The sequence below is a fragment of the Jaculus jaculus genome, chromosome 10 (assembly GCF_020740685.1).
Source record: "Jaculus jaculus isolate mJacJac1 chromosome 10, mJacJac1.mat.Y.cur, whole genome shotgun sequence".
NCBI classification, from domain to species: Eukaryota; Metazoa; Chordata; class Mammalia; order Rodentia; family Dipodidae; genus Jaculus; species Jaculus jaculus.
In genome coordinates, this window is record NC_059111.1 from 83,746,193 (window position 1) to 83,759,829 (window position 13,637).

Below are 13,637 nucleotides of genomic sequence, written 5' to 3' on the forward strand. Positions count from 1 at the left end.
CCAACTACTCCATCTATGTCAAGAAACATTTGACTTAAACCTGTTTCTTAGAATTGCTGGCTAGGTGGGGAAAAGGAAGAATTTCCCTCTCTTAGCAAGCCTATTGCTTACTGCTTATTCTTCCCTGTGCAGTAGAGAACTATGCTCAAGATAGTTCAGCTTCAAGGTTAAGCCTACTTTCTCACTCATCTGCACAGGTCTTCAGGAAGCAGTTCTCAGAAATTCAGGACAAAGGTCTCAAGGGAGAAGTGACAGTGTTCAAGATATAGATACTAAGACTTCCATGAAATGCTGAGTCCCGTCTTGGATCTGAAATCAACCTTTCCATTTATTATCAAAAATTAACAAAAAAGTGTGATCAAAGAGAAGATAATATATGTACTGAAGGTTATGCTATGTGAACATGAAAAGTAGTTCTCTTGAGTCAGGGTCACTTGCAAAAGTATTAACACACACACACAAAAAGGCCATATGGGCTGGAGAGATGGCTTAGCAGTTAAGCGCTTGCCTGTGAAGTCTAAGGACCCCGGTTTGAGGCTCGATTCCCCAGGACCCACGTTAGCCAGATGCACAAAGGGGCGCATGCATCTGGAGTTCGTTTGCAGTGGCTGGAAGCCCTGGCACACCCATTCTCTCTCTTTCTCTCTATCAGCCTCTTTCTCTGTCACTCAAAGGCCATATAAGTTGCTTATAGGAGGCACATGTAGACCAAAAGCAATCCTATACTAGATGATGAGAGTTAGCACTCCAATGTTCAGAAAACATTACTCTTTGGATGAAGAGAGCTTATATGGGATATAGGGATACTCACCAATGGAGACAATATAGGGAGAAGGATGGTGATGGTAGCTGGGTTGCTGGCTACCTCTGTCAGAGATGTGACAATCAAAGAGGATATCAGGATGATGAGCCACAATGGCAGGGAACCTAAGGGAGATAATTTATTTCCTATCCAGATAGACAGTCCTGATACCTACAAAAACAGAATTTTGACACTTATTCACTAATAATCATTTTAATCAGTTACTGTTTAAACACATAAAATCATGAATAATTCGTAGTTTCTGAAATATAATTTCCCATATTTTGTGGTTTGGTAAATCTGGTGGCCTTAGTGTGGAAGAACTATACCCCTCTATTTCAACAATATCAACATGCTTTAGGAAGCTGGAACTTTAATTTTATGTGATTACCATATGTGGATGTCTTAAGTCATGTAGGACTTTAAGAAAAGAATAGCTCTTCTGGTTCACTCTCCTAACTCCTTCATTATATTACCCACAGGGAACAATTTACTCATATTAACTATATGTGGTTATATTTAGATATTAGTATAATTATCTTTCAGAATAATTTAACAATTATGCTTTTTCTAAATTCTCAAATTGATACATTATTCTTTGACTTTCTAATATGTAATATCAGGACTTAGTTTTCTTAAGCCATCTACCATACATGTATCTCCTATCCTACCATTTCCCAATACCCATTACCAACACTTTTAGTTAAATAAATATTTAATGTTTATCACTAGGATCATATAAATATTATTCATAGCAAAGTCACTTGGCATTCTATGATTATATTTACTTTTCTTCTTTGTTGTCCCAAGAAATAATTGCCACAATCCTATTTGCTTAGCTTTCTAAATATCTGTCACTCACTCATCACACTCTCCAAAATAACTGAAGCCCTTGTAAACAAACAGGCAAACACTCCAAGTGATAGGGGTTTTCATCTGGGTTTCTTCAAGAAAATGAAGATCTATCCTGAGATATTCATTCCTCCTGCTCCATCTGAACTAGATCTACTAAATCTACTCACTCAACTATTGTTGTTCTGGGGACCCTCTTTGTGGTTCTGAATTTCCATCTCTCTTTGTGATAATCCTTTACCTCACTGACTTGGGGAGCCCACTCTTGATAACTTCCTGAGAACTGGAAGATGGAGGATGAGATTTAGGAGGTGTTTCCATTTTCTGTCTAAAAACGCTTTTTACTTTCTTGTCACATTATTTTGCTACTACAGCATTTTAACTTTTAGCTCAACAGTTAGTACAAACATTAAAGATGGGGGTCCCAGCTGTGGCTGCTACTACTACTACTACTACTGCAATTATTATTATCTTCAGCTTTTAGAAGGATAAAGACTACTGTATGAGGTACAGTTCATCACAGAACATATAAATATGATTGAGGTAGAAAGAATTGCACCATGTGGAGGCCATTGTGTCCCTATCACATGTCAAAGTTCTGCAATTCTACATGGCCTGTATTGGTACTGAGCTCTCAGTAGCTCTCTATGTAGAATCTCATAGACTTCATTTCTAAGAAAATATTAATATGATTTTAAAGTCACATCCTTACTATCTATTTAAAATTGTTTTCTGGGGACTGGAGAGATGGCTTAGTGGTTAAGGCGCATACCTGTGAAGCGTAAGGACCCAGGTTTGATTCTCCAGGTCCCATGTAAGCCAGATGCACAAGGGGGTGCACACATCTGGGGTTTGGTTGCAGTGGCTGGAGGCCCTGGTGTGCCCATTCTCGCTCTCTCTCTCTCTCTCTCCCTCCCTTTCTCTCTGTTTCTAATAAACAAATAAAAATAAAATCTTAAAAAGTATTTCTTTTCTGAAAATATTTGTAGGCATTTTTTGATTAGTATTCTGGTTTTCTCAACTCTTTTTAAATATTTATTTCCTTTATGGTTTTGTTTTATTTCTGGGATATGCTCATACTTCACCTTTTATGAAAGCTACATTTTTAAATTTTGCTAGCATATTCATAATCTTTATTGACTCTTTTATGCATATTTCTTCTGTAAAACAATGTTGTTTAGTTTCATGTATTTATTTAATATTTGTCATTCCTTTAATAATTTAATATTTCCAAGATCATTTTTGAAGCATCAATGAATTCTAAAACTTCTTTTGCTTCATAAATTTTCTTTTCTTTTTTCTGTTTTTTTTTTTTTTTTTTTTTTTGCTGTTTGTTTGTTTGTTTTGGTGTTTTTGAGGTAGGGTCTCACTCTGGTCCAGGCTGACCTGGAATTAACTCTGTAGTCTCAGGGTGGCCTTGAACTCATGGCAATCCTCCTACCTCTGCCTCCCCAGTGCTGGGATTAAAGGCGTGCACCACCACGCCCGGCTGTTGTTTGTTTTTTGAGGTAGGGTCTCACTCTAGCCCAAGCTGGTCTGGAATTTACTATGTAGCCTCAGGTGGCCTCGAACTCATGGCAATCCTCCTTCCTCTGCCTCCCAATTGCTGAGATTAAAGGTGTGCACCACCATGCCTGACTCTTTCTGTTTTTACTTTTGTTTTGTGTTTATATTATTTTATTTTTCTCTCCTTGGTTATCATATGTGAGACTTTTCCAATAGTTTGGTAATTCTTGACTACCTATTCATTTTCCATGAGATATCATATTATAATGATTAGAAGCTCCTCGTGCCAGGTAAGGATAATTGAAGGGAAGACTTTATTGCTAGAGGCTGAGCCATAAACCAATAACTCATAAGTTCAGTTTTCTTATAAACTTCAGGAAAGAGAAGGAACAACTTCCCTGCTACGCAGAACAGGAAACAGTCTTTGAGTGGACCAAAGCCCTTTATCCGCTTTTTAAATAATCCATAATACTCAGTTTTGGCTTTCATAGTACTTATGATAGCATCTCTGATTCCAGTTCATGAGCCCTTGTAGAATCTTATGGTTATAGCACCTTATTTCTTATTTATTCTTCCAATTTACTGGCCTATATATTTCATCTTTCGCAGTTTCTTATATTTATATGAGGTCAATTACCCCTCACTTGTCTTGGCATATAGTGTTTTATTTTAATCTTTGCAGATTGATACCTATTTTGTTCTTCTCTGGTCAGTTTAGTGGTTGAAAAAAGTGTTTAGTTCTGAAGTTTTACCTTAGAGAGAAACTTTGGTAGAATGTGTTGAAAAATGAAGTAATTAGTGATAAGAATTGAACAATGTCTACTGTCTTATGAGACATCAACCATGTTGAATCAAATTTGGGACATTAAAGAGAGCATTAAGAGCATGAAGTAAGTTATATGTAACTGATATCACTCTTCTATATTAATCTGGTTTGGGATAATTGTCAGACAAATTATAATGTTGTACAAACTTTTACCCAATTATCTCAAAATATTTTTAAAATCAGTTTCCAAAGGCATATTTTCTCACAGTCATATTTTGTAAAGCTCTTAACCTAAAATTGGCCATTTAGAGGTAGGATTTTCTGGGCAGTCTTACAAAATGCTGATTAAGATTATCAGGACTGTTATAACAAATTAGATATCCCTCCAAGATTTTCCTAACTCTTCCACTGATACAGCCAAGTGCATCAGATTCAATCCACACTTTTCATTTCCTCAGATTTTGCTGTTCTAAGGTCTGGTCGATGCTTTCAAAGCCACTGTGTCTAGGGTACAGTCTAGACAGATATTCTAAGGAAGAGAGATGAGCAAAATTTGTACCAGTGCCAGACTTTCTGATTTCCTCACACTTCACATCAGCAGTTATAGAAATGGAAGTTACTTTCTCTGAGAATTCAGATCTCACTACTGCTGAAATGGAAAAGAAAATTGCTATTGTCCCATTTCTGTTTGGATGGTCTATGAGGCAAGCTAAATCTAAATCTAAAATAGTCTTGTAGAAGGCTTTCAGAATTGAGACAATTTCTAAGACTTACAGCTATTACTAAATCCTCTTGCTAAAGCTCAGTATATAAATACTATGCAGAAAATTGGCAATAAAGGTAGAAGCAGAAAACAGTTTGCCAACAGGTTAAGATGAGAGAAGAGACAGTGATTTGTCTTGAGAAGTCTGAAAGTCTTAACTTCTTAGAAGACAAAGAAAATGATATAATACTTCTCCTCCCACTCTCTGGATTGGATAATTGATAAGGAAATGGAACAGCAATAAGCTTTTAACACTTCACAAAAAACTATAAAATCCAGAAATGAGTTGTGTTTCAGTAGACTAAGAGTAACATACTTGATGGGGGTTTTAGAGAAGATAATTTTCTTCTAGCAAACCTGTAATGACCATGGAAATGACAAAGGACAAGAGCCTTCCAGGATGACTGCTTGATGTCAACTGGATGTCAAAGAACTAGCCAATTGTCTGCCTCATGGAGTTTTTACTTTCTCCTAAAATGGCCATAATAGATATATTAAATTTGCTCTGCACTTCATTCACTAGACATTGATTTAATGCATTAATGTTAATATTGTTTTTTCTTAATTCTCCTTTTTTGCCAACATTAAAATCATGGCACACTGAAACCCAAGAGCCACTCAAATTCCTTATGAGATAAGGTAAAGGTACAAATGAACAAACACAGGTCATGGTCCATTAGGCATCAATTTATAGATTATTTTCTCTACAAGCCTTTGCCTTATGAAGCTACACTTCGAATACTATTTCATGAATTAAGAATTTTATTCCTTTTTGCATTATTTATTTTGGCATGCTACACCACCATAAAATTTATGTTTATGCATTCAGCCTTTAAAGACTCTTCATGTTATATTGTCTATGTGTATAGAGGTTGTCAATGAAAACTTTTTAAAATCACTAAAAATCATCACCTCATCTGTGTGGTATACTCATTGCATAGCTATTGAAATCTCTATCAAAACAATAGGATAAAGAGGTACATACCAAAGTTTAACTGTCTCTATATTCTTTTTTTTTAAATTTAGTTTAATTTATTTATTAAAGACAAAGAGAGGGAAAGAAAAAGAGACAATGGGCATGCCAGGGCCTGTAGCCATTGCAAACAAACTCCAGAGGCATGTGCCATCATGTGTGTCTGGCTTACATGGGACCTGGAGAATCAAACCTGGGTTCTTAAGCTGCACAGGCAAGTGCCTTAACCACTAAACAAACTCTCAAGCTCTGTCTCTGTATTCTTATGTACAACAGTATAAACCATCACTAATATTGTATACACTGAGTATTACCTGACAGCCATCTGCCAGGGCAAAGCCACCACCAACAAGAATGGCTATATCCCAGGGCATGAATGACTGAAATTCTTTCCAAGTAATCAGTGGAGAGTAATCAAAAGCAACTGCAAAACAAAAGTCCAACAGGAAAATATTGCTTAAAATATGACATCATGACATTTTTATCACCATCCAAAATATCTTGCTAGAAGTTTAAAATATTCATAACTTGTTTTTAAAAAGGAGATTAAAAAATAATTTTGAGGTTCTACTAAGCTTAAGTGGAATATAATAATGATGAAAATCTTCTATAACTTAGAAAAATCCTTAGGATAATATTTTGAAACATATTTAGATAATTGTATTATTATTATTGGTAATTTGATGCATTAACTAATTTATTTATTCTACTACTCTATAATTTACTCTCCTACTGTAAGGAATACAGTGCAAAGCACTATATTTAACTTGTTGTATAAAATGTTAATAATATACTTTTGGTTCCACAATAGCATTATTGTAAAAATTAATTATTATTTACTAATGTTGATTTAAATATTTCATAATTTTTGACATCATAAGGGAAAACAAGATGCTAGTTTAAAGATAATCCAGGGAACTGGAGAAAAGATTCAGTGATTATAGGCCTTTGCTTGCAGAGATTGATGGCCTGTGTTCGATTCCTCAGTACCTACATAAAGCCAGATTCATAAAGTTTGAAATTTATTTGCAGTAGCTAGAGACCCTGGCACACACATACTCATTCTTTCTCTTCCCCTCCCTCTCTCTATCTCTCTCAAATAAATAAATAAAATCTTTTAAAAAAAAATTATCGGTTGGATAGATGGCTTAGTGGTTAAGCACTTGCCTGTGAACCCTAAGGACCCTGGCTTGAGGCTCAATTCCCTAGGATCCATGTTAGCCAGATGCACAAGGGGGCACACACATCTGGAGTTTGTTTGCAGTGGCTGGAGGCCCTGGCACACCCATTCTCTTTCTCTCTCTCTATCTGCCTCTTTCTATCTCTGTCTGTTGCTCTCAAATAAATAAATAAAAATGCATAAAATTAACAAAAGATAATTCAGAGTTCAGATTCAAACATAAAACTGTCACTCTCAAGAATGATCATGTTCATGAAAAGCAATTATCAAGATTTCTCCCAATATCTCTCCATTGACTGGTTGCTAAGTATGTTCATTTGAAATCACCTTATTTTCATTTAACTCTTGTGTATAAGTGAAATTCTTCTATTTGATAAGATAATGAAGTTATAATTAAGTCTTTTAAAAAATCTCCTTTTCCTAAATCCAAAGCAAACTTTTAACTGATGACTGAAATTTTGCTACCAAGATTACTTGGGTTAAGACCACAATAATATCAAAATGCAAACATCTTTGAAATGTACAACTTAGAATTTAATAGATTAATATTAGGCCATCTCTGTCATTTTAAAACAATGGATGCATGGATGTATGAGGGAGAAAATGTGTTAAGAAATGAATGTCAAGGGCAATGGGTAGAGCTGTGTCACTTTCTGAGAGAGGAAATTCAGATTCAGGAACAGAGAAGTCAAAGCTAACTGCTGATTCCTCATTACTGGCCACTGCTGGACATTAGGGCTTTGAGAGCAATAGCTACAATGTTGAGGATCTCATAGGAACCAGTGCTCACAGAATCTGTCACACACAAGTAAAGAACAAAAAATCTTCATTATTATACAATACCGCTCACTTGTATCATGCCTTGAAAATCTCATGTAATAGGTCAATTGTTCCAGTCCAACTGCACACAAATCCTATTCAAGAAAACTCTACTAGCCTGTTTGTAAATGAGTATAAACCATTGGTGTCACATAGATAACATAGGAAGGAACTCCTGAAGACATGCTGTTAGTATAGAGCACAAACATGAATGAATCCCATGTAAGACGTGTTTTGGGAGAACATGTGCTCAGACAGTTGTGCACACTTCTCTCTCCCTATTTAAGTACAGAGAACACTTGAATTGAATACCTTTCTTCAATTGTGACCTATGTTACAGCTATGTGGGGCTGACTTGCTTTTCCTCTAGGACTGCTATGAGGCTATATAAGCTCTTTCTGATGAAATTTACCCTTTCTTATCTTCAGAAATTATTACCAAAGGCTCAACATGAACCAATGATGCCTAAGGTCTTGTGTACTTAGGAGCTAATACTATGATTTAAGCAGGGGAGGTAGAATGATCACAAGTCAACTCCTATCACTCCTAGAAGTGCCCTCACAATGATGTGTAAAGAAATCTATTGCAAGATCCTTCCTGTGGGTGAAGACATATGCTGGAGGGATTATGTGGGATGCAGAGTGTCAGTGGGGTATGCTAAGCCAGAGTCAGCATGGTTGTTATTTTTTTTTTTTTCATTTCTAAGTGTTACTGTAAAAAGGGAATTTTTGTTTATTATTGTTTTAGTCTTCTGTCAAATTCAATCAGAGTTATACATGATACTTAACCAATTTCTCCTGTCGATGTAGTTTTGGTCAATATTTTAGCTGGGATTAAAAAGAAAAGGAGTCCAGTAATTAAGGCAACAGTTGAATCTGTAACAAATCCAGGGTATCTGCAAGAGAGCAACAGATGTATATATTAAAAATAGCACTAAGAACATATGTGAACTAAGATATCAATTAATTATATTAATAGTCATTGTGTTATGGTGGCAGAGTATAAGTTATTTACTTGGACAATCTGCTGTATAGATTTCCAATTAAACCAATTAAACTGCATTCCTTTATCCTAATATCTTCCTGTTTTCAATGTTGCATATACAGATGGTGTTGCAGGCCAACAGGACACTTTTTAATTTCAGGTAAACTTTCAGATTTGTTAACCAATTTCCTCTTTGAAATATTTCTTTTAATTATTCTGTCAGAGGATTGAGGTTGAACAATGTAATTAAATGATTTATAACATGCTCCTATTGAATTACATCAAGACAATGTCGCTAGAGTGACCTCAAAGTGTTCTGTGAACTGTGGAAACAGATTGGTTTGTTTTCTAAGATGAAGCAGCTGCTTCTACAGGTATAAGTCCTTGCCATACCATACACATAAAACCAACTCAGGTAATACTTTGGACTCTGTAAAACTTAGTCAAGATTATTAATTATTGAAATGGCTTCTGAGATGCTCATAAATGATTGCTGTACAAATTAAGAATGATTCAGGAACAGATGGGGGCTAAGAACTGCCATATCATTCCAGCAAAAAGATAGGTTCCCAGAAGCTTCAGCAGTTAAGAAGCACCTGGAGATTGGATACAAGTAAGTGCAGCATGAATAATTAGAATATGGCTTTCAAAGTCAGCAATATCAACTAAGTGCATTTTTGTAGAATGAAAAATATGTTCACCCTAAGGATGACTTTCACATCGTATAACTCAGTAATACTCATTTTTAATATAAATGTCTCTACTTTTGAAACTTATTTGAATGAATCCAAACAACCAGGGAAATAAATTACATTTCTCAATCTAACAGTTTTGAAAGCAGTATATCTTCTTTAAAGAGAGACTTTATTTAATTGTTGACTAAAAACCTACCACAACATAAATCATTCTACAAACTTGACTGGTATAACTGCACTGTTTCCATGTTATTTAATTTAATTTATTTATTTATTATTAATTTTTTGGATGAGATTTTGCCAAACTGGGCCAGGCACCATGTAACTGGATTTTGTTTTATATGAAGAGACACATTGAACTCAATCCAGATTCAAACAGATGGAATGGAAACATTAGGAGGTAGCCATAAATCTTACTATATCACTCTAGCTTTAGAAATTCTAAATGATGACAACCTGTATATCATACATATATTTTTATAGATTATATGCTTTTAACAAATCAAGGCATAAATGTTGAAAAAATAGTTCATAAGTCTTTATGAACTAGTATAATTTCATTATGGCTTTGAGTATCAGTTCCATATGGATTAGGATCTCAGTGCTATTAGATATTAAGCCTGCACAAATTTTATTTGCTTTGGGTTCACCCATTTAATTTGCGTTTTGAAGACCCAGCCCCTCTCAGACTATTGTTCCCGGTCTACTGCTATCTCTTATAATGCTAGGGGACAGTCACACCTGCCATAACAAATATCCCAATTTCCTGCTGCAAACAAAGCATCTCCTGAATTACATTATTCTTCCAGAAAGAATAAATATTCTATGCTGATCATTTTGAATTTCGTATTTGGAGAGTGGCTTGTTTTTTATTAGCCATTGTTTGATTCCATTTAGTTCTTCACACAGTCGTGTTTACAGAGACAGATTTTAAAGGAAGGTGGGATGATTTTTTTTTTTTTTATTTTGGTTTAGATTTTACTAGAAAAAGCACAAAGTATTTGTGTACTGTTAAACAATGGCTTGCTTTGAATAAATAGATGATTCTTTTGTTTAGAACTCTCAAAATGGAATGCTTTATGCCTGAAGGAAACTAAAGGCTGAGGCTGATCTTTTAGAACTGTTGCCTTACTGCACTGCTGGATCATGAAAAGCTGCCTCTTTTCATCTGTAAAAACAATAGTGACAATGTCTATAAAACCAGAAAGTTTCACTTGAGGGAAGGAAGAGCTCTATATTCCATGTGGCCAGTATGCATATAAATCATTTTTTTTAAATTTCTGCCCCCAAATTATGTAGATTCTTGCTAAAACAAAAAATCCAAGTTTAAAAATCTGGATTTAGAGCCAGGCATGGTGGCACATGCCTTTAATCCCAGTACTTGAGAGGCAGAGGTAGGAAGATCACCATTAATTCAAGACCACCCTGAGACTACATAGTGAATTACGGGTCAGCCTGAGAGTGAAACCCTACATCTAAAGAAAAGCAAACAAACAATAACAGAAACAAAAATATGGATGTAGGCATTAGATTTCATCAGTGAAAGATGACTGGAAACACAAATCTTAAAAGCCAATTAAATTGACATGTAGAGTGGTCCTTAATTTAGAAAAGTGTGCCATGATCTTCCTCCTCGCTTCACACGGCTCAGCAATGGCTGCTACTGTCCATAAAACTGATAGTTAAAATAACTGTGACTGGCTTTCAGCATCTGCTCTAAACTCATCCTTATTACTTATCGAGGCTTTCTTTATCCATGAAGTTATCCTGATTTTGTAGTGAACTGTTCAATAAAACATATGTAAATGGAGAGAAAGAAAATATTGGACCCCCAAAATAATTTTCTGTGTAAGTAGGAAATGGTAAAAATCAGAGAATATGATCACAGATGGATCAGACTATTCAGGGGCATCATGTGGAATTTATTTTACCTAATCAATGTGTACGTATCACTTTTCTAGGTAAAGGATAGCACTATGCAATGCTGCTATCACCTCTACTATTAGTACCTATTTCAGATCAAGAAGGAAGAGCTCACTGACTTGCCTACAGTAACCACAAGAGCCAAGACTGGAACCCCAGCAGTGTGGCTCCAGCATCTGTACTTTCCATTACCATACAGCTGGACTTTCATTTCCAATATTGTCAGGCTAGCTATGGCAGTATCTAATGGGACCTAGTTTTTGGTGGCAGGATCCTCTTCCTAGCTTTCTGTGGTCTTCATTTACAATAATTCCTCGTACATTTTCTTTGTCCTAAAAAGATAAGAACTATAAACACATTTTCAAAGAAATGATGAAAATATTCCTGTGCATGTTTTTTTTTTTTTTTTTCAAAGTTATAGGAAGTGGTTAGGACAGAAAGCAGGAAGGCCTACAAACATTACATAAAATACTTACTCTGAAAAAAGTTGAGTCCAACCAGGAATAAACCCAGGATCCCTGCTGAACCATAGCAAGGCCATTGTAATGAAGATGACCAAAGTCACAATTTCTTGATACCTGGGGAAAAATCATATTACTGTCATTCCTTATTTTCTTATGACATTTGCAACAATGCTGAAGTATTGCCATGAGAAATCTTAACAGAGCATTAGTCACTGAGGGACCTGAATATCTCTATTTCAAGAGCATGAATGCACTTAGAAAAAGATCTATTTTCCTTCTTGAGTTCTCTCAGTTTCTTATTATTCTGACTGGCAAATTTTAGGGGGATAGTAGTATGTTTTTTGTCACATTGAGTCATTCCCAAAACTTAGCCAATTATATGATATTCTTCAAGTGATATAAATACCTTACTGATAATTATGTGCTTATTTGCCTTGAAATAAATAAATGCAACATGTTTCTGTGCAAGTGTATGTTGTGTGTGTGTGTGTGTGTGTGTGTGTATGTGTCTTACCTCATTGGCCCCAATTTTTCATATTCTTGCTTAATCACATCAGCACATGCTTTTTCTTTAACTGTTTTGGTTTTGCCACATTTGAACATCTCCTTAAAACTGGAAAAAAATAAAACCTTATAGTTAAGCACAGCTTTGTTTTACCACAAGCCACCTTAATGGAAGCAATTTCTTATGAAAGCTTTGTAAAATGTTACTCCCTCTGTACTACATGAATCTGTGCATTGTGCTGATATTATATCTCAGTCTCTCTCTCATTCTTTTAATATCTTTTCCTTATTTCCTGTTTTTGTCTCACTTGTTCACTTTTTAATGCGCAAGTTTCGCTGCATTGTCCATGACATTTTCTTGCCATCTCTTCCTTCCCAAGCCTTTTGTGCTACTAAAATATTCTCCCTCTCCATATATTTATTAGATTTAAAATATATTTATTGTGCATCTTGTTTGCTCGTAAGTATACCCATATAAATTGTATGCCACCAGTTAGATACATTCTCACAGTATCATAGATGTTTTATTTAGTATAGTATGGCTTAACATTGGCATATATAGTAAATACTCAACTCATCCACTCAATAGGAACTTTGGAAAATTAATAAGACAGTTGTCAGATCCATCTGTTTCTATGAAGATGTTAGCTTAAGTCCAACTGAGTCTGCCCTCCGAAGCAAAACTAACATCTACCACATTTCTCCTGTAAATTACTCCTTCACTAATCCCTAAAAGGACAGAGTTGGTAGATAACATTTATTTGTTTTCTGTAGTAACTGACACTCTTTCTTGCTTTCAGCTGCTTCTTTAGTGGCATCTTTCCCTGTCTAATTTTTTTTTTAATCTCAAAGTCCAAGATCTTATAAACTTTGAACAGTTTTTGGTATGTATTGCTCTACAGGTAATCTTTAAAAACTTCCAAGAAACAGGTGGGAAGTGGCTATATTCTTATGGATTATCCTTGAAATGTTTATGAGTAGCTCTCTCTCTCTCTCTCTCTCCATATATATATATGAGTAGAAAAATGGAAAGTTTTATGCAAAATTGCTGCAATAATCATACATACAGTACAAGATAGTATGAAGGAAGTCTGGAATGGTAAGAAGGCAGTTACCAAGAAACACACATTTTATGCTTTCTTTTAAATTATTTAATACAATTCTCCTATAAAACCTTGTTCAGACTGTGATTCTCTTGGAAGAAACAGAATTTTATCAAATTTTAAACCATCCATTCCTAGATATTTATGCATGCACAATTACTTCTAACATAACTGGATGGATAGTGTTACACTTATGACCAGAGAAGGGATAATTAAACTATAGCCCCAGTTAAATTACTGAGTCATGCTGGTCTCAAAAATTTATCCCACGGGCTGGAGAGATGGCTTAGTGGTTAAGCGCCT

The 13,637-nt window shown here is 35.2% G+C and overlaps 1 protein-coding gene across 1 annotated transcript in view; it reads right to left on the bottom strand.

The window, feature by feature from the left end:
• Slc13a1 (solute carrier family 13 member 1) overlaps positions 1-13,637 on the bottom strand; it is an 86,864-nt gene that overhangs the window by 5,668 nt on the left and 67,559 nt on the right. The window contains exons 9-13 of the mRNA XM_045159972.1: positions 12,242-12,340; positions 11,740-11,841; positions 8,450-8,556; positions 5,977-6,086; positions 812-973 (exon numbers count right to left, since the gene is read on the bottom strand). Coding sequence (XP_045015907.1) covers positions 812-973; positions 5,977-6,086; positions 8,450-8,556; positions 11,740-11,841; positions 12,242-12,340 — 580 coding nt within the window. The remainder of the gene's footprint in view (positions 1-811; positions 974-5,976; positions 6,087-8,449; positions 8,557-11,739; positions 11,842-12,241; positions 12,341-13,637) is intronic.